Source organism: Pyrgilauda ruficollis, unplaced genomic scaffold (assembly GCF_017590135.1).
Source record: "Pyrgilauda ruficollis isolate IOZ18807 unplaced genomic scaffold, ASM1759013v1 scaffold12, whole genome shotgun sequence".
NCBI classification, from domain to species: domain Eukaryota; kingdom Metazoa; phylum Chordata; class Aves; order Passeriformes; family Passeridae; genus Pyrgilauda; species Pyrgilauda ruficollis.
Window position 1 is genome coordinate 13024926 of NW_024510321.1, and position 27991 is coordinate 13052916.

Consider the following 27991-nt stretch of genomic DNA (forward strand, 5'->3'; position numbering starts at 1 on the left):
GTGTGTGCATTAAGATATACAAGTGAAATCTGCTTGGGGCACCTTCACTCAGAGGAATAAGTCTTCTTAAAATATAATTATAATTATTATAATAATAATAATAATACTTCTTTATACTTGCCACTTGTTAGCAATTGTTTACATCGTAGAAAAATAGATAGTATTCTGTAACAAGAAATATAGTTACTTTGTTAAAATGGGCTATTTTAAACCAGCTACTATTCTTTCATATAAAGAATTTAGCTACTATTCTTTCATATAAAGAAACAGCAAAACAAAAACAGGTAATACTGAGTGCAAAACAGCCAGTGGTATACTTTGCATTGGTTTGAAACATAGTTGCCAGCTACTATAATTACATGTTCTGTACACTGTACTACAAAAGTCTTCCATCTTTTAGAAGATTTTGGGTTTTGTTTTTTCTTCCTTACAGGTGGCAAGTATGTATTTAATCCAAGTAAATTCAAACTCTGGAAGTCAGAGAGAATTTCATAATCAGTCTTTGCTACCATTCTTTCACATTCCTTCCCCCACACAGTGCAGCAGCACTTTCTACTTATGGCAAAAAATCCCTTAAGTTAAACAAAGTTTAGAATGTAGATACTTAGAAGTTTAGCTTATAGATTCACATTCTTTTAAAAATAATTTCACAAATTTCCCATGTTTACATTTACACCAATGTAACACCTCACTTGATGCATTTCATTATCCTTGCTAAAGACTGAAATAAAGTTCAGATGAAAACTCTTTGCCAGTGGTAGGTATTGTCTTAAACACTACAAAGCCAGATGGTTCCAATGTAGAAGTCATTTTTCTGTGGTCTCCGTAACAGTTTCAGACATGAATAGCTAATTCCTAGTGGCAGTGGTAAAGGCATTATCAGTACACCATGAACATCACAAATGGAGACAATTTCCAAATGTTAAAGAACAAAAACCAAACAAAAAGCACCCAGAAAAAAATCAGTGAAACATTCTTAGTAGAGCAGAAATTTCTCTATTCTCTTCTTCATTAATCTCACACCTTTTCAACTTTGGTGGGGTCATATGTATCTGAAAAAAAACCAAGAGAACACTATTAATAATGTATTGTGAAATCTATTGAATATTTCCAGCTGTGGAAATGACACATCTTTTCCCTAGTTTTTATTTAAAAAAAGAGAAGCTGATAAAGCTTGCCGCATTAAAGATACATATTGCATTCCTGACCCAGATTCTGTGTTTTTACCAGTATAATTCAGGAACAACTCTGATCAAATGCATGAAGATAGAATTTGGGAAGGCCTTGGGTAGGTAGGAACAAGCACACTGAATGCTAAGTGATTACTTCCAGTTTTCAGGTGCTTTGACAGGAAGAAAAAGACATAAGATTTGCTCCCCCTTGTACTGAACACTAAGGACCAGTAAATGCTTTGAGCATCCTAGCAGGGTGTGTAAGGCTGGCTGAAGGAGTGATTATGCCATGCAGTCATCAGGGTCTTTTCATTTGATTGCAAATCCTTCATTTCAGATTAATTCAACAGAAAATAGGAAAGCACAGCTGCATTGCATCACTATGGTTAGTCTGTCTTGCTTCTGCAAGTCTGCAGAACTGCAGCTCATGTTTCAGCCTTCTGCACTAAAGCACTGGAATGGCTTGCTAACACTCTTCTTCACTTCCAGCCTCCCTCCTGCCAGTTCAGAGGACATACCACAGGTTGGTTTTCCTTTTCCCAAGTCCCTGAGGGCACTCTTCTATCAGATTTCTTAATTGGATTTATCCCACTGCTGGCCATGAAGTGAGCAGACATGAGCCTTTTTCTTCACCCTTGTCACTCTGGAACAGGATGGCAACAAAAAGGCTTTGCCCTGTGAGGTCTGCCTGCCCAGAGCCATCATGCAGACACCTGACTTGCCCTTCATGTGCATGGTCATGGCATGTAGGAGCCAGGGCTACCTAGGGAGGAGTCTGCAGGCGCAGAGGGGCCCCGACAAACCGGCACTGCAGCGTGCTGCCGCGTGCTGCTTCTGCTCTTACACAACCTGAGTATCTGTGCTAACCTTAAACGTCCCTCCCGTAGGCTGTACTCCCACTGCACTCACATTTAAACAGCTGAGCATGAAAATATTCCACACACAAATATCACACTTTGGAGTAAAACATTCATCCTCAGGACTTTTGTGTTGATGTGAGTGAATGTCTTCATTCAAACATAAAAAGCATAAAAATCCTCCTGGGAAATTTTTGCTCCTATGTGCAAGTGTCCATCTGCTACATCCACACTCATGTCAAGGGGGAACTGGCTAAGAAAGGACTTCTGGATTTGGCCCCAGTGGGTGGATTTGTGTTGCAGAATCTTTTATCACTTCTCTTGCTCACCCTCCTTGAGCTGCCAGTCCAGCCAAGAAAGGAGTCTGTGCCAGCAACACCTATGATGTCTGCTAAGCCTTTTCTGGTATTTCCAAACAGACACCACATGAATGCAAAAAATCAACAAGAATAAAGTTTTTGAGGGCTAGTGTGCTCTAGGATAATGCTGCATCTTTTTAAGCTTAATGCACTGACGGCATATGAAGATGCCTCTAAAGCAGTAAGATTTTTTTGACCGTAAATATTTTGCCATCTAAACTGTTAGAACCTAAAATTCTCAAGTTTTCTGTGACAGGTTGACCTAAGAATAAAAATGGATTTGCATTTCAGAAACCTGATTTTCTTAAGGCCAGACACATTCACATTAACAGAACTCCCCACAAAATTTCAGGTGCTCACTGTTTCAGGGAGTGGCAAGACAGGGGCGGGGAGGAAGGGAGAAAACCAAGCCACAAGATGTGGAGCCTCTGCATGGCTCAGTATGTTCCCTGAAAGCTTACCCATGCCCTCAGCACCCAAACCAAGGACACAAAAGTGCCAGACTGACAGGCCAGATCACCCTTTTGAGGGGGACAGACATTGGAGTTCTAGCACTGATACAGAAATGCTTATTCAACATTTGGTTAAGCTCATTTAAAATGCTCTCTACAGAAACAAAGCCAGATTAGCAGACTCATGTCTTCAAACAGCAAAGGAGAAAAGACATCCAATGCATTTGGGAACACTTAGAGATGTTCTCCTAATGGCAGTATTTGCATAGTAAGATGAGCTTCTTGCACTCAGTTTTGGCAGGGCTCTTACTCTGAGATGACTGTTCGTCTGCCAAGCTACATTATACATGTGAAAGCCTGTTTCTGCTAAGGGCTGCAGCCTCTGTGACAGGCCCAGTCTGCAATTTTAAGACTAACATCACCCTACCTTGCTCCAAATAGAGTGGCCATTTAAAATGGAATATTTGCTCTTTGAAAGCAACAAATACAATGGTTTTCCAGGGTTAATTCTCATTTGGGCTTTCAATGGTACCAGTGAGCTATTGTGAAAATTAGAGTGAGATTTAAAAGAGGAAGACACATCAGGCCTTTTTACAAACATGAATCTACAGTCCCTCTTAAGGTGAAGCTTTTGGGGCCAGCAACAAATCAGGGTCTCTTTGGATGGGAAGAGGCCAGAAGCCACCTGCCCACCCCATGTGTGTCACCCTGGACATGCACAGCAGGAAGGGACATTCATGCCATCCAAACATGGGGAGGGCTGTTACGGCTGTGAGGGAGCTGCTGCAGTGGGAAAACACTGCAGAATATAAGCCTGGCATTGTCAGCAAGAGGGATAAATTTAGACCTAATTTACTGCAGAATAACTCTCCAATAAAACACACACAATCTGTTTTGATACATCCCTGAAGTCATGTCACCACAACAGTTATTTTCTTCACTCCAGCAGAAACCCCAAGGGAGGAAAGCATATGAAATGCATGTGGGGCAGACTAGACCTGATGGGTACAAGAAAGCTGAATCAGTCTGTTTGAAAAATCCAGTCTGGAGAAATACAGTTCAGAGCAGAAAGAGGCAAAGATGTGGGATACAGAAAAAGACATGGAGAAAAAGGCTTCAAGACTGCAGGAGTCAATACTTAGAACTCATAAAAGCATTTCTTTACAGTTGGATATGCATAAATCCAGTTTAAAGTATACCTCATTTAATTTCAGTCCCTCTGTACTGGAAAACTGTGAATAGATTTTTACCAATAAGGTTAAATGAAAAACCTGTGCAGATTTCAAGGCAAAGTGTCAACTGTAACAGAAAGGATGGAAAAAGGAAGGAGGAGATTAATACTAATTTAACAGCTTTCACACTGTATGTTTGCTCACTCCAATCTATTTAATGGACTAGGCAGGTGGCCTGAGAGATTTATCCCCTTACACAGGTCTAACAGCAATAACTGATTTTCAGTTGTTAAAAAAATGCTAAATGAAAACTGTTTCAGAGAGAGAACTGCTCATGTTACTTTGGGGATGCATATGGACTACACAAGTTTATATGTTTTAGAGAGATCAGAAACACCAAAAAATAGTTTAAAAAAAAAAAAAGGTGTTCACTGAAAAAGTCAACTTTCCATTTGTCCTGGGGTTAATAGTTATTCTCAACATCTGATCTGGAAAATATTCATGAGAGAGAGAGAGAATTTCCAGACCCCAATATGCAGCCATTTCCCAGAGGCTTCATAGAAGAACATCAGATTTTTATTTTTAGTTTCTTCTGAACTATGATATAGTATGTGTCTACTTAAGTATTAGAGAAGGAAAAAAATTGGCATTCAAGAAACAGCTATGATTAAATCACCACATGTTCCCAAACATGGGCATTAGAGTGACTGTCTTTGAACTCCACTGTTTTAGCCTGGCCATTCCCTGAAACAATTAGACAGAGATAAGACCTTAGGGAGCACTCCAGGCCTCTGTGAATGAATTTCTGTATCACAAGTGAGTTTTACAGTAACAATTCCTAAAATGGGACCAGAGAACACTCATCTTTTCCACAAGGAGAGCAAAGTGGGTGGCTCCCAGATGAGGATAGTACCACCTACAGCCTGTTACTATTTGAGCAGCACTACGTGGGCATAAGCAAACTGATCATGCCCATTACATAAGAAACGAGTACCCATCTGGATCTCCCATAACAGGGTCTTACCTAACGAAAAATCTCTGTCGATCTTCTTCTTGTCCATTCCACCTAAACATCCATTTTCACTGAATGAGATAACACGCTTGGAAACAGCCCCTGAGCTTGCCAGTTTGCTTCCTCTCTCCTCTGATACCTTCGACAGCTTCTCCTCATCCACCTCCTCTCCCGAGTCTGCGCTCTTAATGCTCAGACGTCTCATGCGCGACACAGAGTCAACTTCTTTCATTCGCACCAAGCGATCCATGGCAGTCCGGCTGGGTGGAGACGTCAGCTTGCCTTGGAGTGTCTCTATCACTTTTGAGGTGCTCCTCACTCTCCTTTCTGAATGCTGATAAGCAGCTGACTTGCAAACCAAGTTTTGGTCCTCACCTTGGCTGGGGCTCACAGGTTGTTCAAGAACTTGCTCAGTTACCAGGGGTTTAGCACTGGCCTCCTGGTGAGTGGCCTGGGATTCAAAAGGGTATAAAGATCGCCCTCCTGCTCTGACAAAGAGAGCACTCTCTGTCCAGCCACACTTTCGTCTGCCTTCGTAAGAATCTTCCTTTTTTCCTTCTTTGTTACTTACTGTGCTCCCTATCAGTGATGTCTCAAAGTCCTGAGCACCGTTTGAAGGGCTTGCGCCTGGGTGGGGCCCAACATGGTCATCTGGAAGGAGAGACTCCACTGCTATTTCTATACCTAAAATTCTTGCAGCTCTTGCCTGCAATGACTCATTCACAGGGATTTCCACTGCATTTGCATCCGAAGAGTGATTAGAGTTGTTAGCACCAGGTTCTGGGGCCACAGCAAGTCCCACTGACCTCAAATCTGGCTCAGAGCACCTTTGGTTCCTCTTTGTTAGTGACAAGCGAACTACTGACTCCTCCAATACCCTATCATTTGTGGGAGTTGCACCTTTGCTCAGTTTAACAAAGTCTAGGTAATTTTGGTCTTCACTCATCTCCTGCAAGACAGGGTTATTGAAAGGATTACTGTGACATGTACTACTTGGGCTACTGGACAAAACTCTTTTGACAGGGCCCTCATGAATTGGCTGTTTGCTTGTTCTGCCTTTGGCTTCCCCCATCCCCATTTCTGTTATCAGACTTCCATCTGCTGGCCTGACTCCTTCACTGTTCCCTCCTGGCTTTGAGGAGCCTTGAAAGCTACCACATCTTGGCTCACCACCATGCTCTGTCCCCATGCTCCAACTTTCAGACTTACTTTTAACCCTTCCTGACCTAATTACAGGCACCTCTGGCACAACCATTTTTGATTTCCCACCATGTTTTGGCTCCTGGTTTGATTTCTCATTTCTCGACTCCCTCCTCGGCATAAAGGCACCTGCCTGCAGAGGAGCTGCAGCACTTTCCAAATCTTCTTCACTGCTTGTGCTCTCCTCCTGCCCTTGCAGCTCCTTGTTAAAACTTTCTAGCTCACTTATTGCATCCCAGGGACGGCGACTTACAGGTTTCAACAGGAACTGCCCAAATGGTTCTGTACTGTTGCAGGGAGCACCTGGTTCTCCCTTAACTACATCTCCCTTGGAAAGAAGGCCATTTTCCCTCTCTTGGACAGCCCCAGGCTGGCTCTGGTGGGCTTTTGGGGAGGGAGACTGAAGGACTGAGGTGGCAGTCCTAGAAAATGCACTGTTGCTAGACTGGCTGAGGTGAGTCTGGCCCTTCATACTGTAACTGTTCTGCCTGCAACCTCTCTCATCAAAAGGTGACACTGGCTGTTTTGTCCCCACTGTGGATGTTGTACATCCTGGGAGTTTTGGAGATAGTGGTTTGCCACTATCAGGCTTCCCAGGCTTTGTACCATGGAAAAATTCTGGGCTCTCAGGTTCTTCAGAGAAACTTGTCTGTGTCTGCTGGTCTTTGTACTGATCACCTGGCCAGGAGCCAGAATATTTGAGTTCTCTGTGTTTTGTAGGCTGAATAAATCTGAGGTCATTCATTTGTTTGAACTCTTCTGGTCTCCACAGCTCTTGTTTTTGTAACTCATTTTTATTGGTCATGCTTCCTGTAAGCGCTTGTAACTCCAAGTCTGTTGAAGACATACTTAAGAGACTTTGTTCTTGCAAAGCCCCATTGTTATCAAACCTATTCTTATCAGGGCTCTGAGTTATGTTGTTGTTCCTATCTGTATCTGGCAGATTGGATTCTGATTTAACCGGGATGGAGACCAAACAAAATATAGTTTCATTCATTTTTTTCTTTGAACTCTTTTTGCTCTGCATCCCAGTTCCAGGTTCAAACTTTTTCACTTTTGTAACAGTCTCACAGGTGTTGTCCATATGTGAATTTCTTACAGAAAGTTTGCCTTTCGTGTACTCTGTGCTGGCTTCATTACGGGGGCTGTGATTAGTTGCTCTACAATTGTCTCTTTGGTCCGGCAAGGCACAGTTTTCCTGATCTCGGATGGATGGTGCCAACCATCTGTTGCTATGGGTGGAGCTGTCGGAAGTTCTTTCTCCCTTTGCAGAACTGGACAAGTTTGATGCATCCACAAAGGCACTGTTGTACTGTACTTCAAGATTTCTCTCTTGCAAAGCACCAGAACTGGGACTACATGCATTTTCAGTGTGGTTAGAGTTGCCCTGCAGACCTTCCAGTGGTGCAATTTTAATGTGTCGTATCCGAGGATCATCAAAGGGAATATACTGAACGGAACGCAGGTGGTCAGCAGGGCGCCTTGCATGGCTTTGCTTCCCATGAGGAAAATGGTTGTCTTTGCAAGGGTTACCCCCCACTTCAAAAGTATTCATTGCTGGTCGTTGGCAGGGGACAACCCGCTCTGCAGGACCCTGTGGATCACTGCTGGCGCACGTGTTGGTGTTAGGCACTTCACTGGGGGAATGTGGGGTCACGTGTTGGTGAGGTGGGGATTTGTAAGAAGGAGGAGGTACATACACTGGGGGCTCCAAACCAGAGTCTGGAATGCCAGCATCTTGCCTTGGCTCATTGACTTTGGCTAAGTAGGAGATAGGTTCCTCTTTCTGGTAGTGGTCCTGGAAACCCACGGTTTCTGCAGGTGCCCTAGTCTGCCGCTGCAGTTCATAGGATGGAGGCTTGAGAGGTCTCCCATACTTGGGCTTCACCAGGGGAAGGAAATTGCCTCCTGTTCCATGGTGCTTGGCTGGTTCCACACTCAGTCTGTTTGGGGGATAGGAGGGGGTTTTAGTGACGCTGAGCGAGCTGTTACTGTTGGTCAGGGAGGGCATTTCCACGCACCTCATGCTCTCAGGTGAAAGGACCCTTGGCAACGACTGAGATTTCCCCCTGCTGTGGGTGCTGAGCACATTGTCTCCCAAGGTCAGCGAATACAGCTCTTGGAGCAGCTTCTCCCTGTCACCCTCGGACATTTGCCTCCCTACCTTTTTTGGCTGGTTCCAGCTCTCTACTTCCAGACTTTGCCATCTGCAGTCGCTGGACACTTCACAGCTTTCCTGCAAGCCGCTTCTTCTGGCATACCCTGCACCTGTCCCCACCTTCAGCTGATTCTCCTTGGGGTGGCGGGGTGCCCCTGGGGCTGCAGCCAGGCCTTTCATCTCCACACTGGCCTTCTGGGAATAGCCCAGTAGCACACTGAAATCCTGTCCTCGTCTCCTCCAGTAGGTGAGGTCTTTATCAGTCTTGGGCTGGGAAGACCATGCTAAATGAGGCCTGTCATAAACCCTGGAAAAAAAAGCAGTGTCAGAGGCAGTGTGCACAGGTGCCTGTTCTTTCTACCATGGGTAAGGCCATTAGGAGGTCAAATGATGAGTTATGCCAATGGGGTTTTGTGTAATCTATTTGCAACCAGATGACAATTTTAATGAGAGGATTTAAAAGTCAGTCAATTAATACGGGTAAAGGAAGGGAAAGAAGCTCTTCTGACATGTTGTTAGCTATGCAAAGATGTTAGAAAGAGAGACAAATGCACACAGTTACCTGCTGTGCAAACATGCACAACCGCCCTTGATGGACCTTAGAAAATTCCTTGCCCACAGCAGGGTGCTTGGAACTAGATGATCTTGAAGGTCCCTTCCAACCCAGACCAGCCTCTGATTCTAAGATGCCATTCTAAAACCAGAAGTGACTGTCTTAAATTACTTCTGTATCCTGCTAAATCAAAATATATAGATGTCAAGGAGACTACTGTGGTATTCAAGTTTAATAGAATTCCAGGAAGCAGAGGTAGGGAGAACATGTAGGTGTCTATATCATAAGATTTCATAAGATATAGTCTCTAAGAAACATGATTTGCATCCTGGTAAAGTGCTGAAATTAAACATGTCAGTTCCTGAATTGATTCTTGTTCATCCTTCTGAGCGAAAAAATTTCTTCAGGGTGCTTTGGAATAAATGACACATGTCACAACAATGGTGATGTATCAACACAATTCTGAATAAGACGGAACCAATATTTAAAATGTAAAATACTTCAAAAGAAGTATAAAATTCTTAAATAAAAGAATCTATCAATGAAATATGAAAGATGTTAGACGTTGCAGATTAGAAATTCAGAGCACAGATTTACATGAACAGAATAGGTTCATTGTCTGTTCTGAACAGAGTGTAAACTGTTTTATACATTTCTGCAGAACAAAATTGGTACCCTTCTATATAAATAATTAATTTTCTACTTGAATTGCATTCTGCTATTCTTGTACCTAAGGTGTCCAACAATATAACTGCCTTTACACTATGTGGCTGCCACCAGCATAAGACTGGAAAGAAAAATGAAAATTGACAGAAATAGGACAAGTATCTAGATAAAACCCAAGAATTTCTTTCTCCTCCCTCCACCCCAAGGTATATAAACAGTGTCATCTGGCTCTTTTTTACTAAAAACATGATCTATTTAAATGATCTATTTAAATAGGACTTTGTGAAGACATAACACAAGTCAAAATTCAGAATGAAAATTAAGCCATGCAGATCCACAGCAATTTTCTTTTATGTATATTACTTTCATCCTATGACTCTAAAAGCTTAAAAATCACACTGGGATAAGGAGCATCTTGTTCATATTAATTCAATTGGATTAAGATTGAACTTCTGAACAAAATGTTCTGCCTCTGAAGCATGAAATACAGTGTGATTGCTGAACGCCAAGAAGGAACAGACATGTCCATTAATCAATGAAATATAACAGGACACCTCCTATATCAGAAGCTGACTGTAGTAACAACCAACACTTCCATGTGGAAACATACAACTGAACAAATGCTGTTTTCTACCTTTTCATCTCATCCCCATATTGCTGTGGCACCATTTGTATCTGTGTTTACAAAATGAGGTGAGAAACAGGGTCCAGCAAGAGTGAGGAGAAAATTAACAGGTTGCCCTTTCTGATTGATTTTATTCATCATTGTAAAAGGGTCTTACAGAAATTGCAGGAAGTACAGTCGCAGATTCCAAGATCAGAAGAGACCATTAGAATTATTTAGCTTGACATCTTGCTCAGCACAGGCCATCAGACTTCTTTGAGATGATTCCTGCTTAAGTGGTAGCATCTCTTAGAAAAGAACCTAAAAATTCTGATTTTTTTATTTCGTGTGATGTTGCAAAACTTAATTCACCATTAAAAAAAACCCACAAAGTAACCCAAAATCCTTTTCAACAGAAAGAGAGAAAGCCCTCCATTTATTAAAAGCTGTTTAAAAGATTAAATTTATTTTTAAAGGTTAATAACTAGGCTCCAGTAATGAACTTCAGAATATGATACAAACCACCGTATAACCTGTACTATGTCATCATTGCAACAAGACTGTAAAAAAGACATTTAAAAGGAGGCATTTAGAACATTTTAAACCTGATCCTTTCTAAGATCTACTCATAGGACAGACAGTATCTGTCTCTGTAAATCCTGGCTAAGGCACTAGAAGTGGCTACACAGCCAGCCTCTATCAGGGACCCTGTAAACTTCTGAAGATGACACTGTACTGTGCGGTGGGAAGAGGATGCTCCAAGGACCCTCCAGTGCAGCTCCATCCTGAGGTCTCCTCTGCTCTCAGGGATGCAGAGCAGCTCCTGCACCCCTGCATGCAGGCACAGCAGGCAGGCAGCGGGGCAGCACAGCACAAACACACTGCTTGTGGCCACAGCTGCAGCAGAGAGTGCCTCCCTCCTGGACATGTGGCACTTCTGGGTCTTGCAGTCAATGAAGTGGTGAAGAGGAAACTTCCAAGAGCCACTCCAAGCTTAAAATGCTTCACTGCAGCCTCACCAAAGGTGAGGTGGTGCCTATTACCAAAGAGAAGACTTCACAGCCCCTCTGTGCAGCAGCTCATCTCTGACTCTGCCACTACACAATTCTGTGTCTCTCCAGGATGTGCTGGTGCTGATGCACAAAGAAATGCACACCCGGACACAGCAGCTTCCACATGCCTGACAGCTGGGAGGAGGATGGAGCCGAGGATGGAGCAGTCTCATGGGACCAACTGTGGAGATATAAGTTCCAGGGACAGAGTGGTCCCAAGGGATCAGGGAGGCGGGTTTTAACATTATGAACTCTTTTCTAACAGGCCTCCTTCTAATGAGTATCACATTTGCGCTCATAAAGTGCTTTGAATTGATTCGATATAAAGTTAGTTTCATTAAAATGTTTTAAAACCCCAAAAACTATTTCTAAGTTTCTGTGAATTTTAGGCCTTCACAAGAAATGAGGCCATAAGTCTATGCTGCCCTGGCTCTATGACCACATTCCACTGAGCTGTCTTGCTCAGAGCCATGGGTTGAAGCTGCCCTTTTCCCCTGGGGTGACGCTGGACCAGCAGGACCTCACATGATGCAGATAATGGGGCCAAAAGTGAAGCAGCATGGCACAGGCATCGAAGTCCAAACCCTGCAGAATGAGGCCACTGCAGGGCTATGTAGGGAATGTCTGTCCCTGTTGCTGGCTGCCAGCATGCAAGTGGAAGGTGTTGGGGCCTCAGCAGCTCATCCTGCATGGCACTGGCACTGGCACAGACTTTGTGCCCCACAAAGAGCACTGTTAAGAAAGTCAGCAAGGTGGAAAAATTTTCAGAACGCTGTTCTGGACACTGGCAGCTTCTGTTCTATTTTGAGATCCTATCCTCACATACACTCTTCTGAGACCCAGCACTGGAAAACACCAGTATACTTTTCTAATTGTTCCAGCAGGTGATCTCATTAATGATATCTATTTATCACTAAATTTGCTAGCTACTAACAGCTCCTCCCACACAAACAACTAAGCAAAGTGCCTCTTCTCTCCACTTAGAACAGAATCAGAAGGGAGTTCTCCTGTGAAGAGAACTCTCATATATACCCATAGGATCGGCTGTCCCTTTTTTTTTTTTGACTTGTTTCCTCTTCCAAACCTTTACTGTGTGGCCTCCAAATGCTCAGTTAAGCAAGGACAGCCAGGAGAGCCCTCCCACCATCTGCTCCCTCACACCTTGCCTGAAGAACAATAGGATGGAGCCAAACACCACTTCCCCATTCCACTGGGGCATCACTCTCCCCTCATGAGCAGCAGGAGCAGTGGCTATGAAGCCACCACCCTCCTCAACAAGGTTTGATTAGCAGAACAACCTTAACAAGCAGAGACAACAGCATCATCCCCTGCCATCACAAAACACCACAAGTCCTGCAAACCTGCCGGCAAAGGCAGCCACGAGGCTGGCAACATCACCCACTTCCGTAGTGTATGGGAGATGATTAGTTCTACATCAGTGGTGTAAACAAGAGTATGGTGTAGATAATTCCCTGGACAAGGAGCCTAAGCCATGCTCAGAGTTGCTGTGGAGCTGTCGCCATCCCTGCAGGACACCCACAGCCTGTTCAGGCCCTCTCCTGCTCTGTGCTAACTGGGAAAGCAGCACCAAGAAATGGTGGCAGGAAGCCTGTGATGCCCAGAGAGTAACTCGCTGGGTGGTCACTTCTCTTTGGTCCCAAATTGTCCCCAGGTCTCTGCAGTGTGCGGCACTTTCCCAGCCTGGGAACCAGAAGCTGATTTCCCAGAGCTGCCCAGAAACCAACAGTGATATCAAAACGTCTGCTGGAGCTCAGCACAGCCCGCCTGCCGCAGGCCTGAGCACGCCCAGCTGGGCCAGCACAGGTATCTCCCGTCCCCCTTTGGAGCAGCTCACACAACACGGCAGCCTTGTGACTTGGGAGTGGACCTGGAGGGGCTCAGGAGCTGACACGAGGCACTGCAGTGCTGTGGCTTCCCCAGATCCAGCCTGGAGAGCTCCGTCCTCCCTTCCCAGACCAGCCCAGCCACGGCCGTGTCACACTCCACACCAGAGGCACTTCACACTCACAGACATGGCAAGGAAGGGATGATACAAAGGTTTTTCTAGCTGCTAGTCCCTTGTGAGAGCTCCCAGTATGCTCACTGGGAATCACAGTTTGCTGTAACAGTAACAGCAAGAAAATATTTCTATTTTATGGAAGTGTGACAAAGCCATTTCCAGGGTTGTGTTCCCTATGTTATGTGGAAAAGCCACTTTTAAAAACCAGGATTAATATTTAACTATGCTGTAGACTGGCAGGTCCCACCCCTTGCATTTAGAAAGAGATGTTTAAATTGTTAGAGAGCATTATTTGATATTTAGCCAAGACCACCAATTACAGATGTCTCTTCCATATCCAAGATGTGGGGCAGGTGTGTGCCCCATGTGGGGCAAACGCACCCAGAGGAATGGGAAGCAGGGAGGCAGCAGCCCTCCCAAACCCCTGTGCATCCACACAGGCTCTGACAAACAGGGTGCAGGAGCAGCAGTGCTGTGGTACCTTCCAGCCTTGCCCAGCGAGATCATCTTCACAACAGTATTTCTCCACACTAAACTGAGCATCACCTTCAACACCACTGCACGCTCTCTTCCCCTGCTTCAAAACCTTTTTTCCTTTAATTATTTTTCAGTATCTTTCCTCTCTTTTTTGTTGTCCAGTTTACTTCATCCAAAACACACCAGAAAGAATCCTCCCAATTACTCTTTCATCTGTGTTCTGTCCTTCCTTCTCTAGAATGGATGGTTCCACCTGGAGACCTTGACCAGGACTTGCTGTCCTATGACTGCTTTAGAGGGCTCACATCTTTTCCCGCCCATTATCCTAACTGGCAACCAGCAGCCATTCCTGCTCCAGGCAAACAGACTTGTAAGGGGAAAAGATGCGAAGGGAAAGAGCAGACAAGCCCAGGAGTAAGGGACACATGGCTTTGCCACATGTTACTGAAGGTCTTTGTAAGAGGACAAGCTCCCAAGGTGACAGTGTTTTGCCCTGCTTTCAGTTTCAAGCCCACTCGGCAGGAGGAAGGGGCTTTTCCTTGTAAACCATCGTCATACTTGGGCTGGCTTCCAGTCCCGCTCGAGCCCCTTTCCTTTGTTCATCTGCAGCACTCAAATAGCTGCAGAACAATGGCCGAGTGTCGCTGTGTACACTCAGCTCTTCCTGCCCAGCCGGCCCCAGCCCCGCTGTGCACGTACCCGGTGTTGAGCAAACCATAGCTGTACAAGCACGTTTGCTGCAGTGACAACAAGAGCTCCCACTGGCTTGGAGTTGTTTATAAAAGAAGTGCACAGGCACCTTCTCATATTTACTCCACAAGAGCAGCCTTAGGAGAACAGGCAGGTCTTCAATGAATGTAGGATCACGCACCAAGAGCTGCATGTAGCTGAATCCACAGTAAAACCTGGGTGTGTAAGTGGCAGAAGAAGCTGGGTGCAGTTTTAAAACTGAAGAAAAGAATTACCTTTTTCCCCTTTTTTTCCCCCTGTGCTAGAACTAAGCTTTCCTAAGTCCATCAGAAAGGCCTTTCTCATACAGACCACATTAGTAAAACATATTTTCCCACACTCAGCCACTTCCCATTATCCCAGTATTCCCAAAGGCCTTTCTCTAGCAGAAGGTGAATGGATGTGTCACTGGATGTGGACATCCAGTGAACGGAAATGGTTACTAGGATGGGAGCAGGAAAGGATCACAGGAAGAAGGTGTTAAGGGTTAGAGTCACCTGTCGAGACCAAAAGAAAGAGAAAGCAAAGCAATGGCATGATGCTGAAACTTACCCCCCTTCTGAAGTATGAAAAGTGGACAAACCCTGAAGGTCATGGTGGTAACCAGGACCTGCTTGCCTCCCTTGGCTCCCATGGCTGCTTTCAGTGCTGCTTGAGCTGGCTTTCACCAGAGGTTTCTTGCTGTAGGCCCCAGCTCTGGTTTCTGCTTCAATCCCATTCAGTGCTGCTCTCTGAGCAGATCTGTTCCCCGCGATTTCATGCCGGTATCCATCATATTTGTTCTCGTATGAAACAGGGGGATTTTTCGACAATTTGTATCCATGAGATATCAGAAGGTCTTCAACACTGAACATGTTGTGCTGGTTTCACTCACAGCTGTGCCATCAGAAAGCTCTTTCCAGCTGGACCCATCACTACAAAACATAACCAAAAACAATCAGAAGGCCACTTTAGACAAGAAAAGATACCTTTGATCAGCTGGTAGGCTCAGGAAGCTAGAAGTCTCATCTCCTCTACTCAGTTTTTCATCCTCTTAATAAAATAGATGAAGTAAAGTGCATGCAGATGCTGATGAATCATGTGCTGTCCTTCCCTAGACAATACACCTCCCTGCACTCAGCCAAGCAGCAGATGCTGTGCTGCTGCTGCTGACTCAGTCCCTTTCACTCAAGAATTCACTGGTGATTGGAGCTTTCAGGTTTCACTAATTCGACCTCAAAATAAAAACTTTGCACTGGAGGTAAGCCTACAACTTGAGCAGGCATTTCCTTACATAACTATTTTTCTCCAGTCATGGAGAGGTGTGCTCTGTATTATGTTTTAAGTTGCTGCAGGAGAAGGGGGTGGATTACAGAGCAATAAGCCTCTCCCTACAGCTCTGCATATTCCAATTAAAAAAAAATGTTCACATGAACAAGGACAAAATATGCATAAGAACAAAAATGAATTATGCAACCACATGAGAAACCCAGGTAATATCATGCAATACCCCAGCTAAACAGATTACTTTTTACAGATTACTTTCTTTTCTCCCTGCATTGGTCTGCTGCAATCCTCAGCTAAAATAACAAAACCTAAGATTTCAAGTATGCTGTTTTTACAGCACACTTCCATTGTGTAACATGACTGTAAACAACACGTGATGCCCCCGTGTATTGTACCTCAAGGATCTGCAAGATACAGGATGGTCAAGATTTTTCTTCCCCAGTGACAGCCCTCAATTCTGCACTGACTAGAGCAAAGATCCAGCAAACTGAATTAGTTGGCTGAAAACAGTCTCTATTGTCTATACCACTCTCACAGCTTATAATGGCAATTATAGAACACCCATTCTTCCAGAGTTTTAAAATGTGTGGAAGGTAATGTTCTGTTCTGAAGGCTGTACAAAACAATGGACCCATCCTGATACATTCCTCCCCATTTGAACTGTGTTAACAAAAGGAAGAAATTTTTAAAAGGTGGATAAAAAGGTAAAACACACAGAGATAGATTTATGTAAAATATAACGACAAAATTATTTTCCCTGTGTGAAGAGTTCATTTAACACATCTAGTGAATACTTGTGTCCTTAGTAGCAGCAGGTCCACCTGAGGATCATGAGCCCTGCACTGGCAGCTGCTTAAAAGGAGACTGTCTCTGCAAAAATCATAACACAAAAGTGCATTTTATACACTGTCCCTAATGCTCTTCCTGGGCATGAAGAAAGGGAGAAGTGTGTTCACTACTGCTCACAAGGATTTACTTGAAATGGAGCAGCTACTGAGATGGCTGTTGCATGTTTATTCGTACTAAATCTCTCAGGCTACATATACACAGAAGTGGATGGGTTGGCGTGCTATATAAACCAGTTTCTGTGCTGCAGCACTCCAAGTGTTATGGCTACTTTTTGCCTATCCGTGCCCCATCCATTTTCTGTCCCACCTTGACTCCTGGATGCTGTGCCAGCTGAGGAGCCAGTCTGGCCAGCTGCTCCGGGCCAGCCTGGTGTGCAGCTCCAGGCACCCAGGAACCCTCCAGCCATTGCCCACAGTGGCCATGGCACTCGCCCAAGGAAAGCTCACCGTGTAGAAGAACAGGCACAGTTGTAATGCAGAGCCACAACTTAACCTGGAACACTGCAAAAGTGGCTTTCCACCCTAAGAGCCTCCTGAACACCTAAACCGGTTTGTCCTTAGAGCTTAATGAATCTCCTCCCTTTTCACACTTGCAACACTACATACCCTTTAAAAACAGAGAAATAAAGCTCTGTGCTGAAGATATTAGCCCCTGCTAGAACAGAACTCCAGATTCCCAGTAAGAGCTCAGAGTAGATGAGCCAGCAGTAAGTACAAGCAGGCAGAAAGCAGGGAGGAGTGGGACCCTTCCCTCATGGAAGGAACGGAAGGCTTTGAGGGTTATTTTTGAATGCTGACCTAAAAAGCTGATTTTCCATCCACCCCCTGCCTGGACTGCGCAAGGAGCCAGGTACGAGCCGAGCAGAGGGAACAGCTGGCTGCTAGAGCTGTTCAGCTTCTAACAGGAGGAAGATCCAATGTGACTACCATAAACAGCAGAAAGCCCATCGAAGCGCTCACAGGTGCAAGGAAGAAATGTGCTTTTCCTGCTGTTAGAGGGCTGGTTTGGAGAGGAGTTTAACCCCCTCTCTGCCACCCACTGCAGCCGTCAGAGAGGCAAAGGTGTGTGGGCGAGAAACCTCCAGCCCATGGGGTTTACTCTGATCCTTCTTTTGGCACCAGTGGTGAGGAGCAACAAGTGAAAGTGTGCCATGAGGAACTGGTATGACTGTCTCTTCTTGCTCTGCAAACTCACCATGTGTGAAAGGGGAAACCCCATGGTGTTATGTGTGGGGGGGAGGCCCATCTGGGAGAAGGATGCTATCACCATGCCCATCACAACAGCACAATGGAAACAACCAAGGGGGAGAATCCTGCTCCGTGCTCATGGCACAAGCTCCAAGGAGCCAGTAACAGTGGTGGCAGGTGGCCACTAGTTGGGACATTGCCAGGACACAGCCTCAAAGGGCTGTGCAGAAGTCATGGGGAAGTAGCATCTCCTGCACTGGACCTGATCAGGGACAGGGAAGCCAGAAGTCCTGCCTGATCAAAGCTTGCAGGACATCAACCATGTCAGCACCCATCATCTGCAAGGATGCTGGCCAGCTTTCTGAATCTGGCTAGAGTTCTGGGACACTCACCCCACCCTCCCTTAGATAAATAAACCCAAAAAAATAAAATCAAAGTAATTGGATTGGCAGGAGTAACAAAACCATTGCTGCAGCATTCCATGTAAATAATCTGTCAGTCTGGACCACAGAGTAAAGGCTGTGCAGAGCTTCTAATTTGAGGGAAGATCAACAACGCTGCAAAACAGTTTGTTTTTCCAGCCCTCATTTGTTTTGTTTGCCAATGACATCAGTGCTTTCTGATAGGGTTTGCTTCCTGAGGATGCCTGCTATCTTGCCAGTGTTTCCGACTTGTCCCCGGCAGCCGGTACAACTCTGCAATACGTTGGAAACAGGGGCCAAGCCTTTCTCTGGAAACTTCTCAACAGCACTCTCAGATGCAAAGAAACAAGTGTGAATGGCGGAAATCAGCATCAGCCCCCATGTAGACAGACACAATGGAGACCCACAGCCTGGGCAAGCAGAACACAATGGGATCACCAGATGGAAACGTCATCAGAGCGCCTCACCTTGGGGTGCTCATTCCATGAGCACGGATCTCACCTCCGGCCTGAGAAAAGCCCAATGCACTCCTGAAAAACACCCTGAAGAAATTTGGTGCTAGTTTCCTCTGAGCTGCTTCTGGAACTCATTCTCAGTGGGGGAAACACATTGTTTTCTATTTATGATCTGCTTTTGTCTGTAGCTGTTTTCAGTGGCAGGGGTTCCCAAGCCTTGCTATTTCGGGGGGGTACCACCTCCATCTGTATGATGATCAGTACCAGTGGTGATGAATGCCAACACCCGCAGCAATGGCAGAAGCAGGTTTTACCTCTTGCTCTGAAATGGCTTGCATGGCATTGAATGCTCCCTTCATGGTGCTCTGAGCAGCCCTTTGGCAGGCTCCTTCCTTTAGCCCAAGTTCCCCAGAGTGCCCTGGCACAGCAGCCTCATATTGGGTGGGAGACCAGAAGTGACAGAGGATTTGGTCCTGGCTGCCCTCTGTAACATCTCTCCTGCCCTCCACTACTTGAAACGTAGGGGAAGGTGGGAAGGTGGTAACCCTTCAACTGGCTGAATACAACCCCTGAAGTCCTTCTTGAGCATGATTTGCCCTCCCACCTCAGCAGAACTATTTATAACAATAATATAAATGATTTTGTACAACTTTCAAGAAAACAAAACATTGAAGGAACATGATTCATACTGCAAAATGAAGCATACAGCATTAAGAATTGCCAAAATCAAGGACACACAATTTGCTGCAGTCTCTAATTACATGACTTGAGGCTACTGAATTCTGCAGGACTCTGGTCTCGATTGGTGTGCAGCCTAGGTGATGGCAATTCTTCCTGGGCTGTCTCTACAGCAGCTATTCAAACACTGCTCTGAAGATATAGCTACTAACAGGCATCTGAATTACAAAGAGTATTATCTAGATGGGTCACACATTAAACTAGCTTATCTTCACTCACGTCTGGGTGACATTATTCCCATTTCATATCAGACATGTGCCAGACAGAATATTTATGCAGACAGACTAAAGTGAAACAACCCTCTCCACTCTAGGCACCCAGTCTGAAGTGCTTACAACCTGATTTTTTTTTGAAGGACTCAGCTTTAAAAGTGAATTAGGTACATTCAAAGCAACTGCTGCAAGAACCTAGTGCTTCTGCACATGAACCTAAAGGGATGAGCCAAAAAAATTGGTTGCAGTAATTTTTGTACTGTGCTTTCCTCCATCCCTCTGTCCATCTAATTCAATACCAACACTTTTGTCCAGGAAGTCCCATATCCCCCCATCCCTGTTAACTCCTCACCACCATGTACCCCAGTGCTTTCATTTCCCTCTTCCATACTCACCAATCCTTCTTGCTGTCTTCCCCCTCTCCTCCAGGATCCCTTCTCTGCCCTCCTGTCTCCTGGTCCCACCAGCTGAGTAACTCTTCCCACACAGCCCACCACTGTGGCAGTCAGCACGTCCTTCCTCCCTCACAGCTTCAGGCCAGTCCTCAGTTTGCATCCATCACCCCAATTTCTTCCTTCCCCTCCTGATGAACATCAACTGTCCTGCCTACACTTCCAGCAGAAGAACCTCTGCACCTGCTCTCTGCTCCCAGATTTGAGACCCCATCTCACCTATACCTGGAAGAAGCAGGAGCTGTCATTACAGGGATGATCCCACTCCAGCAGCACAGCCCTGGGCCGGGGCTACACAGGCATGCTCTGCTGGCACATCCCTTGGAGCAGCGAGGGCACAAGCACAGGGCTGGGTCACCAGCAGGCAGCACCAGAGGCTGGGATGTGCTGATGGATGGGGAGAAAAGTCTTCAGAAAATGGAGTCACTCAAAACAGAGATGAGTCTCAAGAACACGCACAGATGTCTCCAAGCCTTGTCACCATAGATCCTGTTCTTGAACATGATGGCACCGCAGCTCTTAATCAAAAAAGCTGAAAGATTTATTTGCTTTCCCCTTTCTAATGCGGGGAAAACAACATTCCTTCTCTCCTCCCCTCTAGTTTTTCTTGGAAATGGTTGAATTGGTTTAGCTGACAATATTAAAATAAACCTAGCCTGAGAGAGAGACACAACCTGAAAGTCTCAGATCAAGTGATAAAAGCCTGACAGACTAGAGCAATGGAAAACAGGTTCTTACGGTTGTTTCAATACTGGATGGTGCTACTTGCTCTGTCTAAATATAACCCTGAGCTATATCCCGGGAGAATATCTAAGGCTTTGGACATTCTAATTGGTCCTGTTTTCTCACTCTGGCTTTGCATGTGTGCATATAAAACAGCCTATCAAAAGCACAATAAACAAGGTTTTTACCTTGCTAATTTCATATTTTGCAGGACAATAAAGTCAGATGGGACTGTAACCAGCAGGCTGCAGTGGTGCTGTGCATGCAGCCACCCCAGAATGCCATGCCCCTACCCTCTGCTACAGAAACAGCCAGCACCGCATCCACTGACTTGCAGAGACATGCTCCATCGGGAAAGATAAAATTAATGTGTTTGAAGAGCCTTCAACAATAATGTTCACTATGATCAAATGTTAGCTATTTAATGCAAAGATACTCTAGAACACAGGAGAAAGAGATTGGAGAACATTAATGCAAGTTGGATGTATCCAGCTCGGTGGGGCTTAATTAAGCATAGGCTAGGAGTAAGGATGGAGTAGGGAACTAGTCAGGGCTGCCTCCTAGCCATGAGTAAACACCTTCTAGAAATTCTCAAAGGATGAATGAAGGGCAAACATATTATCTAACTTCAAACAGAAGGGGGAAGGAGACAGATCTGAGGTATCATAGACCAAACAGCCTTGCTTTGATATCAAATCAGACAAATTATTATTCAATTCCCTTGTAAATACTTATAACAAGTGTTGATTTATCATGGAGCAGGAGGGAGCAATGTGCGATCCAAGATGAATTTCCATCTCCCTGCTTGCCGCCTTGCACTGCAGCTGCATCCACTCCCACAAGATAAAGCCATGAGAAAACAGAAAATACAGACTTGTCAAGAACAAATTAAGCCTAATCTATTTAATTTTTTTCTTTGACGGAGCTGGGAGCGTAGTGACTAGGGAGGAAAAAACAGCACAAGTCACACGTTGGAATGAGGAAAGCCTTGATGAATGCATGTGATAGTCTTATATGCAAACCAGGCGAATACAATTGAGGTATAATTTACTGTGGGCAGGCATACAAATGCTTCAAATCTGTGCTCAAGGAACAGTAGCAAGTCCAATGGCAACCTGAAAAGACACATAAGGGCTGTGCCTGGGGTCTTGTTCTACTCATTATTTCCATTAATGACTTGTAAATTAGGAGGAAGATTACAATTACAAATCTCTAGGGAATGCTGTGAGCATTTTCAGGGATTAAAATTAGAATAAAATCTTAATAAATCAAAGACTCAGTCTGAAATGAATGATTGAGATTCAATACAGGCAGGTGTAAAAAAACATGTTGAAGAAGAAGGATGTCATGCAAAACAAAAAGGAGCAGTACAGCAAAAGAGTCTCTGGGGCTATAGTCACAAAGAGGGATGACATGATTTGACTCAATGATCTTAGAGAGCTTTTCCAAGTTTAACAATTCTATGGTTTCATGACAAGAGCAGTGCAGGGCTTGGTAGACACAGGTGAGTAAGCTTGAAGATATATCAAGAGGAGCATCACACATCAGGCTCTTTACTCCTCTCAGCCCTATATCCAGTTTGTGTCCTACCTCAAGCAAGATGCGCACAGGAATGATAAAAAAATTAGCCAAGTGTGACCCCTAGAGAAGAGGGTACAAGAAGTGGGCTTGTTTAGTTGGAAGGAAAGTGTGGAGGAATGGGGGTGAGAGAATGAGAGACGATAACAAGTTTTAAATATGTCAGGCTGCTAAAAGGCTGCGATAATCTTGTCCTACTCCCTGCAGAAGTGGATAACCAAAGGGACTGACTTAGGAAGCAGCAAGGGTGATTTAGATTAGATATTAAAAGGAACTGTCTAGCCATAATGATAGTTATTGACTGTTTATGCTAGCAGGCTGTGAATCAATACAGGTTTTCAAGAACAGACTCAATGAATATCTATCAGAAGTGGTGCAGATGAAGCAATCCTGCCTCAGAAACAAGGGATTTGGGATGGAAACTAAACTCTGTAATATTCTTCCTCTACCTTTCCCCCAAAAAATGTCTTGTTGGCATGCTCCACACATTTCAAAACTCTTTCCCACAAATCTCTCAGTGCTACAAATAGCCACCTCACCTCAAATACAACGTGACCTTCCCCTCTATCCCCAGCCACCTGCTACAACTCTCCTTGCACCCTCCTTTCCTGACATCTCTGCATTGCAGGGAAGAGTGAGGGGGCTGCTGAGGGAGAGCAGGTCTGACACAGGGGTAGGAAAAGAAACTTTGCTTCTCCTCCAGGGATGGGAGGGACAGGGAGGCTGAGACACAAAACGCACACCACGGGTTGAAGGCTCCCGAGCAGAGAAGAGGCAGCAGATGAGCAGAGGGACCAGAATGGGGTCCTGCCCAAAGGACTCTGATCACACCATGGATACCCACCAGGCAAAGCTTCAATAAACTTCCCATTGCAGCCAGTGCTGTACTGAAGGCTTCAAAGCTGCTAGTGCTACATGCATAATCATCTCTGCAGACTACATGAGAGCAAGACGTGCCAAAGTCTTTGCTGAAGATAAGCCAACTTTATGTTGGTTCTCGTGTCTTCCCAGGCCAGTCCCTCCCATTCACCTCAAAGAAATTAAAAAGAAATATGTGAATTTTTGTGTTCAACTCTCATTACCTGCGGGCAGGAGAGTTCACATTTTTTCTCTAACACAGAGGTTCACAGACAGTGAAAATTACAGCTCACATCCTCTTTGCATTCTTTGAGCAAAAAGACCTCACTGAAATCCTGGAGGAACTGTGCCAGAGAACAAATTAATGATACAATGTGTCTCCAATAAAATTAGGAAGTGGGAAGGATGAGAGGAACAAGTCTTGAAGAGTTTATTTAACTCTCAGAAGGTAGTTATTCCTGTCTTGTATCTCACCGGTGCAGATGCCTCTGCAAACCCACCACGGCATGAGAGAGAGTGCACAGCATCTCCTGGGGCAGATCTTGACGAGTGACGGCTGCTCTTCAGGTGCTGCTTTTTGTTAGGAGGTTTCAGACTCTGCTTTCTCACATTCACCAAGAAAAAATGGTACAGAAAGAGATTATTTTTTTAAGTAATGTGGGTGTTTGAGTATTGGGTTCACACAGTGCTGAAAAACATGTCTGACTATGCATGGGTGGGAGTTGGTATCTGAAATAGGTTTGATTTTTAAATTTGCCATGGACCAATCCAGGCCTGACTGAGCACTGATAGGCTGAGGCTCTTCAGCATCCAAAGAGATGTAAACACATAACAGGGAGAGAGGATATGTCCAAGCATGCACAGATACCACTGTTTGTATTAGCTGGTTTTCAAAATGTCAACAGCTGGCTTTCACTGATGATAGACCAGCACATTAGTCCACTGAAATTGGCCCAGATTTTTTTCAGAGAAGGAGCAATTGTTAAAGAGCACTCACTGATGCTCTGTGCTCCAGATATAACCAGTCCTTACACCCATTGGCAGCATATGGTGTATTTCCTCAAATGACAGCTTTTGTCTGTCACAACAGGAGAGCAAAATAGTACATTTATTACACGAAGTGTAATTAGTCAACTCTTTGCCTCCCAAAAAGGAACTGCAGAAGAGAATGTTTTTTAGGACTCAGATTAATGTTTCCATGCTGTTTACAGTTTTGTATGGAGCAGTTCACACTGACAGAACAAAGCACAGGGAATCACATTTGTTGCTCACATCTTAAATCAAGATATTATGGGCTAATCATCCCACCTAAAATACCTATGGGCAAAGTCCTAATAAGATACTCCCACATCAGAACTTCATGAATAAGCATTATTTTTTGTATTTTTTAATAGAAAAAACTCTCCATCTGTACAAGACAAAAGAAAAAAAAAAAGGAAAAAAGGATCTCAATAACTGTATTAAATCTGTCAAAGCAAAAATTTTTAATAAGGGATCTATCACATGGCTGAACTTCTTTGAGGTGACAGTGACATGACTTATAGAGCCTGGGCTCCGTGATCAAAAGGATTACACACATTAGCATCCTACTAATCACAGCAGGACAGGCCGGCCCATCAGGCCAGGACTCACGGAGGAGGGATCCATAAACAAACACTTTTCTCCTGCTCACAAATGTGGCTGGGAGCAAAAGCATTCCAAGGTTGGTGTGGTCCTCTTCTTTCAAAGAGATAAGGATTGTGTCTTCTGGAGTAAATAAATTCTCAGTACAGTCTTACACATCTGTTTGTTTACTCATTTTCGGACACCACCATCCTCTCCTGTGTGTTACACCCCTTATATTACCCTTGTACATATAATCAAATGCCCTCTCTTCCGGACTGACCCTCTGCTTCTTCCTGTATTACAGACGCCTTTGATCTTTCTTTCTTGGATCTGTGTGTCCTGACTGGTAGTCTCAGCAGGATTTCCCCCTGACCCCTCGCTCCACCAGAAAATAAATGTCAAAATAGCGTTTTCATGCACTAGCATAGAAAAAAACTAGACAGATGCTTGAGAAGGCTACACACAATCAATGTTGTGCTGCTGAAGAACTGTGTGTGCTGGGCAGGCCTGCCCACCAGTAAGGTAAGCCCAGGCTGGTGAAGGGTGACCCGCTTCCTGAGCACAGATAAGCCCCCTGACCAACAAGGTGAGCAGTCATCATCACAAGGGGAAGATGGACCATCCTGAAATTTCAGAAACAGCTGTTCATTTTTCTCCCCTTCATCACGCTCTTAGTGACTTGCAGGGTGCTATGAACATTTTCAAAAAGCAGAACCCAGCCTTTAACGTTTTTTTTTCAACTATCTCAGATTTTTTCCCTTGCCCCACCATTTGAGACAGTCCAAGTTATGGCTGACAAATTCCATTAATATCCTAACTTTAATACTCTTGGGCAAAGAGGCTCCTCCTGCGGCTTTTCATTCGCTGCAGGCACTGCCAGCACCAGAAGAACTGAGGGTTATTTCTAGGTAAATGTGAAAAGATGCCATCAGTTCACACAGAGACCTTAACAATCACATCAGGACTGCTGAAAGGCTGACCAACCCCTTCCTTCACTGCTGGAACTGGTGAGTAAGTTTCCCCAGCAAGCCCAAGCCCACTTGCCCTTGCAACAAAGCACAATAACAAGATTGCAGAAAGCAAGATAACCCTTCCACTCAAGGATTAGAAAACAACATCTGTTAAAAAACAAATAAACTGGTGTAATGGCTTCAGCAAGAGACCCAGAGGATTTTAGAGATGTAGCTTGTAGCTTGGTCAACACATTGTGAACGGCAAATTACAAGAGAACAATTGTTTCATACCAAGCTCTCCCACCCCTGAACTCCCTCAAGGTTAATTAGGATGGCCTCTGGCCAAATTAATTAGAGGAGAAGATTTGGGCAGGACTTTGCTATGCACTAGTAACTAGTTCCAAGGTGACCAAGAAGTTCAGAAATGCCTCACCTTCCAAGCAGAGCTTGCTTGGCAAAAAACAAGCTCACATGTGCCATGTCATTCTTCTGACAATCAGGAGAAACACTTAAAAGTCATGTTCCCCTAACTAACAGCTAACGTAGAAGAACTTTCTGCATCCTTCCCACTGAACAATATGCCCTTGTTTATTTTCTGTGTGCTTTTTAGGTCATAAGAGGCCAGTGAAGTTATGCATCTAAAGAACAATATAGTACTGTAATATGCCAGCTGATACACACAGCCTGGCAGACCCTGAAAGATCCGTCTTTTCCAAGAGCTGGCAAATACATGTTGCAGCATGGAGAAATACTTAACATCACCATAGGAAGGGAGGATGCAGAGGGGCCCAGCCTTTGAAATGACAGACCAAATTGGTATTTTAGTTGGTATTCTAATGTGCCCTGATGGCACAGCTTAGAGATGATCCTGCCTTGAGGGGCACAGCCATGCCTAGCTTCTCTACCCCACGGCAGCAGTCTGCCTCAACTTCCTCCTGCTCCTGCAGCTCAAAGCATCCTTGGAAAAGGGGATAGCTGGCAGGACCACACTTTTTACTCCAAGTGGTACCATCGTGAGTGGTAGAACTGCACAGCATAGTAGGGTAGGGCAGATCTAGCCTCTGTGATTACAAACCAAGTGCTGGCACAAATTAAGGCTCTGCAAGTGACTGCATCTCTGATCCGTAGAGCCCTTCTCTGTCATTAATCTGATATTGTTTAGTTTGAAGCCGGAAGGTTGCTATTTTCCATGTGTCTGTTACCCACAAAAAGCAACAGCCATTCTGGGCAGAATCGGAACTTCTGAAGTAACAATGAGAAACTGCTTCAGCTCACGCAAAGAAGTGCAGCTGAATACTTTTCAGCAGGACACAATTCTCATTGTCACTAGCCAAGATTTAATGTCTTGACTCTGTGAATCAGACTGACTACTTAGAACAGTTACATCGTGTGTTCACTTAAAGACATGGGCTGGAGTAACTTAATGTGTAGAGCCCATGCCAATAAAAAGCCATTATTCTCAACTCTTGACCCAAAAAAAGAAAAGAAAAAAAAAAGGAAAAAAAAGGGAAAAGAACCCAAACAACCACCCATCCTTAATAGATGCAAGAGTCCTTTGGCATAGATCCAGTGACAGACTAAGGCCATGATTTGCAATTCTGAGGCAATTATGAAATAACAGCACAGATCTCCTTCTGACAGAACAGCTGGGGTTTTGTCTCCTTTGCAACAGGACACGGTGTAAAACAACCACCAGAAAGTAAAATAACCCAAACAGCAATTTAACTACTGTGTAAATATCGGAGTACAGATAAACACCAAGAGCGACGGCACTTGGTGTTTCAGACCCTGGCGGCACATCCTCTCGGGTCGCTGGGAGCCGGCGCGGAGCCGCAGCCGGAGCGCCGGTCCCGGGCGCAGGGGACCACAGCGCCCGGCGGTGAATGAAGGGGAGCGGCTCCAGCGAGCGGCACCCACCAACTTCCCTGGGACCTGGGCTCAGGGAGAGCTCCCGGAGGGATGCCGGCAGAGAGCCCCGCCAGAGACGGCGGTCACGGGGGGGAGAGATGAACGAGCAGGTGCAAAGGATGGGAAGCCGAGGGATGTGCCCCCCACTGCCGCGAACCGGCGTCCGCTCCGGTACACCTCCGAGCACAGCCGTCCTTCCCCTCCCCGCCTCCTCCAGCCGCCCGCCGCCCCGGCCCCGGCCCGCCGCACTCACCGCTCCGGGCGGCCGCGCAGCACCCGCGGCTGGCGGCTCGGGCCGCCGC

At 45.1% G+C, this 27991-nt stretch overlaps 1 protein-coding gene across 6 annotated transcripts; it reads right to left on the reverse strand.

The window, feature by feature from the left end:
• JCAD (junctional cadherin 5 associated) lies at window positions 1–27991 on the reverse strand. Of its 6 annotated transcripts, none has more exons than XM_041489060.1 (5): window positions 23698–23827; window positions 23210–23395; window positions 15036–15397; window positions 5037–8689; window positions 1–1052 (listed from the first exon to the last, which is right to left on the reverse strand). In XM_041489060.1, exons 3-5 carry the CDS (start codon window positions 15335–15337, stop codon window positions 1018–1020), a joined length of 3990 nt encoding a protein of 1329 aa, XP_041344994.1. In that variant the 5' UTR covers window positions 15338–15397; window positions 23210–23395; window positions 23698–23827; the 3' UTR covers window positions 1–1017. The 6 variants fall into 6 exon arrangements, with proteins under 6 accessions (XP_041344994.1, XP_041345003.1, XP_041344958.1 ...); XM_041489024.1 differs by lacking the exon at window positions 1–1052 and adding an exon at window positions 27943–27991 and having other exon boundaries at window positions 4927–8689; window positions 23698–23820; XM_041489069.1 differs by lacking the exons at window positions 23210–23395; window positions 23698–23827 and having other exon boundaries at window positions 15067–15200.

Excerpts from the sequence above, each read along its gene's own strand:
- JCAD (XM_041489043.1), bottom strand. The coding sequence starts at position 15,337 with ATGTTCAGTGTTGAAGACCTTCTGATATCTCATGGATACAAATTGTCG. Across the intron at positions 8,690-15,035 it reads TTTCATACTTCAGAAGGGGG|GGTTTATGACAGGCCTCATT; the intron begins GTAAGTTTCAGC and ends TTTTTTTTCCAG.